Source organism: Alligator sinensis, unplaced genomic scaffold, assembly GCF_000455745.1.
Source record: "Alligator sinensis unplaced genomic scaffold, ASM45574v1 scaffold267_1, whole genome shotgun sequence".
Taxonomy (NCBI): domain Eukaryota; kingdom Metazoa; phylum Chordata; order Crocodylia; family Alligatoridae; genus Alligator; species Alligator sinensis.
The window spans coordinates 826,184-834,093 of record NW_005842100.1 but is presented as its reverse complement, the minus strand read 5'-3'; the positions used below and the strand labels follow the sequence as shown (position 1 = coordinate 834,093).

Sequence of the window (7,910 nt, the reverse complement as noted above, 5' to 3'; positions counted from 1 at the left end):
ACCCACCCCAGGATCTTCAGACAGGCAGCTCCACTTCTTCTGGGTCTCTTATTTGGGCAGATACAGTTCTGACTGTAGCCAGTAGAGGGTAGTAGTGCATGCACAGAGCACCCAATTAATTGCAATAACTTCACCAAGAGCAAACATGACAGCTCATGTAGAATTTTTACTCATAATATAGCAACATTTACTTTTTTCTCTCAGGGATATTGATTATGAGGGATGAGAGAGATTCAGTTATGAGCTTCAGGAACATGTTAATATTATAGCACACTTACTAGGGATTTTGAATATAGATTAAATTACCATGTCAGATTTGGAGTTATCCTGGTTCCCTTTCGAAGTCAGCTCACATTTTCATTTGAAATTTTGGTCCATTTCAATTTTAGACAAAATGTGAAGAATATGGAAAATGATAAGATCATTCCCAATGAACCAAGTAACATGCAAGATTGCACACAGTTAATTGCTCCTGGAACACCCATCCAATTTGACATCGTCCTTCCTGCAACTGAATTCCTGGACCAAAACAGAGGTGGCAAGTAAGCTCGGACAACTTTCATCACTTTGATAAAATGATTGGAGAAGAAATAGCTATTCCCTTTACAAGCATTAATGTTCAGTCATCAAACCAGTCATTAGAACTGCCATAAAATCACATGCTGATGTGCTGCTGCTCTAAGCACTTATTTAATTGGCTAATTTAAATTTTTTAACATATGTTACAGGCGCACAAACCCATTTGGAGAATCTGAAGATGGCAAGAAAGATGAGGAGGAAGGCAAGTACTTCATTGGCACTTTAGTTTTTATCACTGCCATAGGTTTAATTCACCTGACAGCCTTCTTTGCACCCCTCAATAAAAGCCCCTTGCATTCTGGAGTGGCAGCAACAGTCCTATAATTAAAGCTAAAACTAGCTTCCTCTAGCAAGCCTGTCCTCTCAACATCCTCACCCTATATATACATGTGCTGCTCCTTGACAATGTTCTCTCTCATCCAAGAGTAATTTTATTTCCTTGAAGGTTTTTTGGGGAGGAGGGGATACAGGTGAGCAAAGAGTATTAAAATAATTCCTGTTGACTTCTAAAATAATTGTTTTGGTGCATTTGAATGGGATGGGAGACAGAAACTCCATCGTAAGTGCAGTAGAACAGCCCTTTTTCACTGTGCATTTCAGCTCCCACAAGCTAACCCATGTGTTTTGAAGTTCTGTGCCTCGGGGTGGATCTAAGATAGGATTGATGGTGCAAAACAGAGGTTGTTCAAGCAATAGGGATGTCTCCTTACCAAAAGGGTGACGTGACATCAACAGCTTTACAGTTCTGGACTTGTTTTGAACAAACCTGGGATTCCAACTATGATCTTGTTTCCCCTCAAATTGGTATTGGCCACTGAAGGCTAACTACAGGTGTACACACACCAAAAAGGAAAGTAAAAATCAGATATAATATATGGCTTCAACAAAGCTAAGGGAAGGCAGCAGTGCATGTACCATTTTGTTGTAAGGCAGAATACTTGCAGGAAATCTGTCATCCAAAAGACCAAATAGCTTGATAAGACATGTCATGGCCCCTGGAACCAGAACAGCAGCTGTGGACTGCAAGTACAAGTCTGCCTTTGGCAGCTTTCTACAAGTCTGTGTTGTGCATGCTAGCTTCTCTCACACAGCAGGGGCTCCTTCTAAAAGTTTTGCTCTGCGACCAACTACTGGTTTAAGAGCTAATATTTCAAAGTACTTTTAAAACCACAGAGCGACAGATCTTTAGAAGCATCGTCAAAGAAAACAGCAGTACATAAATACATGGAAGATGAAAGACATTGGCAGCACTAAGGGAACATAATCATGCTGCATGCACTTACCAAAGATATAGACTGACAGCTTCTCCTACTGTAGCCCCGTGGTGTGTGCCTGGAGCACTCCACATCGTTCAGAAGGTTGAGTCTATTAATGTCTGCCAGAGATGGGGCAGGTCATCACGGAAAGGCAGAGCTAAGGTTGCTTGTTCGTGCCTTCACTCTGCCTCCTGGCTTTCGAAGGTTTGAGTAGCAGCATACTTTGCAGTCTGGCAGACTATGAGGCACTGCTAGCCAAGCGCAATTTTGCATCACAATTTTGGGACAGAAAATACTAGCATTGTAGGCTGTGAGTTAACCTTGCAATAGCAGCCTTTTAACTTCAGAAGGTTTGCATTGAACAGTAGTAGGCAAGAGGAGTGAGACAGTAACATGTTAAAAATAGGAAGGAAGACCAGAAGCTGCTACTGGCATTAGCAACTGTATCCTGTATTAGGCCCCTTAACTGCACCCACCCAAAAGTACTTCCTTTATACGTGCCTCCCTGGAATCCTACCAGGAGCAGGAGACTTTCCAGGTGAGTTGTGGGGACCTTAGTTTGTCAGCTGTGTAGGACACGGACTGTCCCTGCTGTATTTACTTGTACACCAGTTTGCAGAAGGGATCCTAAACCAATTAAGGCTTACAGGGGCTACTGTATAGTATGTCAGAAAGAAGAACAGATGGAGATGGGTACTTCTAAACACTTTTGTATCTTTATAAGTGGAGTGTGTGATAAGGCAGGGGATTTCAACCTTTTTGGGTCAGTGTAACCCCTGCGGCCGGACACCAAGTTGGGGGAGTGGCACACAGCCGAACGCGTGAGACCTTCTTCTGCCCTCTGCATCCAACTGGGCAGGTGGCACTTGTGCAGGATGGTGCATGGCAGCACTCAGTTCCCGCCCACGTGTACCCCCTAGGGCCTTCTCAAGTACCTCTGGGGTACGCATACCCCTGGTTGACAACCCCGTCTTTCTTTTTTCTAAGATGCTGAGAGGAGAGAGCGCGAGCCAACAAAGAAAAGAGTCTTGAAATGAAAACATTGGAAAATGGATTTCACAAAGATTTAGAATCAAGTATTAGCTTGATTCAGTTTCTGAAATGCGATTCTTTTATCACATTTTTTCTTTTCAAGATTAGTCCAATTAATGACCAAACACAGCAGAGTTGGGGCAAAGTGGGACAGAGGAGTGTATTATTACAGAAGGTCAAAACTGGACAAAAAGTTAGGCAAACATTTCTAAGGATTTCAAACAGCTCTAATTATTGTTGGCCTTGCACGCAATCCAAGCGTTCTTGGCAAATGAGGTCAGCCTAAAACCTGGGTATCAGGGAGTGCATTTGAAGAGAAAGTGATGTGGAAGGCACCCCCCGCCCCCAGTTATGAATGAAATGTTTATTGTAGATTTTCAAAAAAAACCCCAACAATTTATGGTTAGAAAGGGAAAAAAAAAAATCAACAATCAGACATCCAATAATGATGAACATATGCATAAAGCCATGTAGTTAAAACAACCATTCCTTGTCTTGCAGATTCACTGTTGAAACAGATGTTTGTAGTTCGGTTTTTAGGGTCTATGGCTGTTAAATCAGACAGCACAAATGAGGTGATTTATGAAGCTACGAGACAAGTGTTGGCTGCTCGTGCCATTCATAACATCTTCCGTACAACTGAATCCCACCTCATGGTCACAAGCAAGAATCTAAGGTAAAGTAAAATACTTACCACATTTTGAATCTTTAGGGCTACAATGGGAAGGAAAGTGCCTATCTGCTGGTATCAGACAGGGTGTTTTTAGAAAACAGCCTCCATTTCCCAACAGAAGAGGGCATTTGTAACAGCAGAATTCAGTAGCTGAAAGCCCCACTGTTACAGGCAAGCATCATTTCAGGTTTTCATTAAAAACTAGTTGTGCCATAACAACACAAGAGTTTATGGTGAGTGCACAGTTGCATATTCCCTTTCAAGACAGAGCAATGGGGGCCTGAGCACTTTGCTCCTTCTTCAGTGATTACAGAAGGTTTTGCAATAGAGGAATGATTGAAAATGGCTCCACAGAAGTTTGAGACAAATGATTTCTCCTTACAGAGGCAGGTCCCATCTCCTGGAGCTCACTGTTTTAGAGAGCCCCAGCTCATATTCAGGTGGTTCATTTCTTGCCACACCATAGTTAGAAACTACTTTCCAGGTTGATACATGTCCCACCCAGGCTTTGAGGACACAGCAGCGCTGTGCATTTTTTTAAACATGGTAGCAAAGCGATGTAGAAAGAACGGCTTCCACATAAATCCTCTTACCTCATTTTTATCACACACGCATAGGACATATGCTAAGAGACAGCACCTGTCCTGTTCTTAAAACGCTATGTTGACTACTGTGTTAAAGTAGAATGGTCAAATGGGTCACTGCATTAAAGCTTTTAGTCAGGAAAGACAATATGCATGTCAAGTCTCCCACATGTAGAAAGTCTTTATTTTGGGTGCCCCATATCAATTTGATATTGAGTATTTTCAAGAACAAGCTTGTATAAAATACACTTGAGCTGCTTACAAGTTACACCTACCTTTATATACAAGCAGCCCAGGCACAAGGATAGGGCACTGAACCAGGACTTGGTGGAACTGAACTCCATTCCTGGCTTTACTGCTCATCCACTGTGAGACCTTAAGCAGGGCACCTCAATTATGTACATCCCCATCTGTAAAGTGTACAGCAGCTTGGGGCCTACTGCTAGAAGATACTGGAGAAGCACTTCACATTTCTTATTTACATTTTCTTATCATTGCAGGTTAATAGATCCTCAAACTCAGGTGACACGAACCAGCGTAAGTTATTCGTCCTTTGTTTTGATAGAGAAATTGCAGTCATTTATGTTTCTCTTTGATTTTCGCTTCCCTCTGTAACATTAAGTTGAGCATTTTTTAGTTCTGAAAATACTTTAATATGCTTTTTTCCAGTTTGAACTTGCCAGCGTGACACAGTTTGCTGCTCACCAGGAGAACAAGAGACTGATTGGTTTTGTGGTCCGCATTGCAGAAGCCCTGGGGGAAGAATCAATGAGTGCATATATTTTTGAAAGCAACACAGAAGGTGAAAAGGTATCTAGCATTTCATATTGTATTTTATAAAAATAATTAGTCCTTGCAGAAAGCCATCTTCTGGAAGCCTGTCAGGGGTAACTCAATTTCTTGGTGAGTGAGAAAGGATGACGTAACTCTAGGAAACGAGTTTTTGGACAGCGTATCAGCAAGTACAGCAGGAAGGAACATCTGAGCCTGCTGAATCTTCCCTCAAGCGCTTTAGGAAAGAATCAGTCAGGCTGCTTGCAGACATTTAAAAAAAAAAAAAAAAAAAAAAAGGTGTTTCCAAAAAAACGCAGCACTTACCATGTGTTTACCAGAAACAGCAGCACATTACAGATCCTGCAGAGCTGGGTCAAAGGATAGATCTGGTACTTCAGCAGGGCTTTTTGGCACTTTTATCTAAAGCCGAGTCAACTGGCTATTAGATAAAAGCGCCAAAAAAGCCCCACTAAAGCGCACAATCTGTACAGAGGTTGGGCAAGCCAGGTCCAACTAACACACTGCCTCTCCTGGGCATATGCTGGGCTTGGCGTGGGAACGTGGTGAGTTTAAAGTAAAGCATTGGGGGGTTTTTTGGTTTTGGGGGCTTTTTTTAAGCATCTGCAAGCAGCCTCAGCGGCCAACCCCACCCCTAACAGAAACAAATGTGTCAGCTGGATTGAAACAAGTACTTCTAAAGAAAGGCTGAATTTTTCAATAAGTCAAACCAGATAATGAAAGGGGAGAGCTGATGAGTTCCCTTATCTCTCAGACCATAAGGCTTCTCAGAGAAACAGAATAAATGCAGACTGTTCCTGTAGCTTGCTACTGAGGGAGTTCACGTGCAGCTGTGTGCTGTATGCAAGCACTAAAACAGAGGAGGAAGATAAGGATGAAAAGGAAATACCTGGTGCAGTTTTCCGTGTGTGTAAAAGTTAAGCTGACTTAGGATTTCTTTCATTAGAAACTAAAAATAGTTTTGAGGCTTTACCACAAATGGGCCAGATCCTTTTCAAACCTGCTTGAGTCACTGAAAAAGCATTAAGACACCTCCTTTTGTAACACAGCCTCATCTTAGCCTTATGACTAAGCCCCTAAAGGTACCAAAGATGAAGAGAATTTATCCACATTTCGCACTAACAGTTTTACCAGAGCAGGATGGAATAGGAGCTCATAAGCACCTAATAGGTAAAATGAGATCTGGCCCTAAGGGTCTGAACAATCTTAAATGGTGAATTTTTATTGATATTTCATAAAAAGTAAGACAGATTCTACAAAAAAGCCTTTTACAAAAAACTAATTCCACTTATTTCTTCTACAGATCTGTTATGCAATAAGCTTGGGAAAGGAAATCATTGAGGCTCAAAAGGTAGGAGTATATTTTTATTTGATTTCCATTGCAACCTTCATTTTAATGCTCATTCTTGAACTGCAGAGTTTTGGCTGCACTGTTTGGGCACATGATACAAGGTTACACTGCATCTTCCACAGGTGGAGACATTGCTGTTGCACTTAAACTCAGTCACTGGAAATGCATGAAAATTACTGTAACTCTAATAGCCCAATTTGTGAAAAACCACAAATAATTCACCAGAGATATAAAAATGCAGCTAATTCAGCATAAGAAGATAATTCTTGAAAAGTTAAAAAGCCCCTTCAGTTGATGTCAAAGATATACCTAAAAATGAGAAAATTTGAGTTTTCCAGACCTGTTCTTTTCTGAAACCATCTACAGCCCTTCATCTCTGGATGAAGGAATAAGCTTGAAGTTCCTGACAGGAACAAGAATATTACCTAGCGGTGACTGTAGACTAAAAGCACTAAGTTGAAACGATGAGTTTTTAAAAACACCGCTTCAATTTAGAGCCCTTTAAACCCCTGTGTCATGCACACACCCGAACTTGGCTGCCTTTCTGGTGGCAGGGAGGGGAGAGCGAGCTGCCAGCGGGCAGAGGAGTCCCTGGGCTGCAGAGGGGGCTGGTGCTTCCCTTTGCAGCAGCAGTGCCCCCACCAGCACCCACCTGCAGGCACCCAACTTGGGTAGTCCTGGGGGGCACCGCAGCCATGGAGGGAAGCACCGGGCCCTCGCACAGCTCAGGCAGGTAAGGCAGGCTCCAGGGGGGGAAAAAATAATTTTAAAAGATCAGGCCTGCCACTTTTTTTTTTCCTTAGGTGGAACCTGCCTTCCCGGGCTGCTGCCAGGCTGCCTGCACAGGCTTCCTGCAGAGCCCCTGAACTGGACAGAGCCCACTGCTTTGCTCTGTGGTTGTAGGGCAGCAAGCTAAAACTCCTCGGAGGAGTTTTAGTTTGCTGCGCCCCAAGTCATTTAAGATACATTATGCAGCCGAGTTTATTACAGCAGCTGGCATTATTGCACAATACACTGCCGACGGGTGCAAACACCAACACCATTAAAGCGGTGCAAAAGCATTAACCTGCTTTAAAGTGTCATGTGCACATGCCCCTCGTTTTGTCTACGCACAGACTAGAATGTTAACATTTTAAAACTTAAACCATAAAAGAAAAAAAAAATTCACAACACGCCTGGATTTACTGCACATTTCTGGCATTGCTGGAGTGATAAAACAAGTTGGAAATGAAACTGGTTGAGGAGTTTTCCCTGGCAGAAATATTGATTCAGTAGATAAAGTACCATTCTGTCAGAAAGAGAGAGATTAACGTTTCTACAGAAGTCGAGTTTTTCAAATGTTTTACTGCATTTTGAGTATTATTGTAGTAATTATGGGAAAGAAAAGCAAATAAAAGGACATATTCTCAGGTATTTGTGAAAATGACTCATTTTAGTGCATGATTACTGAGTCCTGACCTTAAACGGTCCTTCTTCTGACCTGCTTGCAAATTTGAAGTGAAAAATCTCATTAGGCATAAATCATCTTTTTCTTTTTATTACAAAGGCAGGCCCCTCTATGTTGGATAAAGAGTAGCAAGAAAAAAATTATTCTGGAAGAAGCAAATTCATATAAAATGATATACTAAACTGAAAAATACTGC

The 7,910-nt window shown here is 42.0% G+C and overlaps 1 protein-coding gene across 2 annotated transcripts in view; it reads left to right on the top strand.

The window, feature by feature from the left end:
• The window catches only part of APPL2 (adaptor protein, phosphotyrosine interacting with PH domain and leucine zipper 2), a 51,784-nt gene that overhangs the window by 42,741 nt on the left and 1,133 nt on the right, over positions 1-7,910 (top strand). For both annotated transcript variants that reach the window (XM_025204907.1, XM_006024262.3), the window contains exons 15-20: positions 390-542; positions 729-781; positions 3,369-3,543; positions 4,625-4,661; positions 4,794-4,934; positions 6,220-6,267. In XM_025204907.1, the coding sequence (XP_025060692.1) occupies positions 390-542; positions 729-781; positions 3,369-3,543; positions 4,625-4,661; positions 4,794-4,934; positions 6,220-6,267 (607 nt within the window). The remainder of the gene's footprint in view (positions 1-389; positions 543-728; positions 782-3,368; positions 3,544-4,624; positions 4,662-4,793; positions 4,935-6,219; positions 6,268-7,910) is intronic.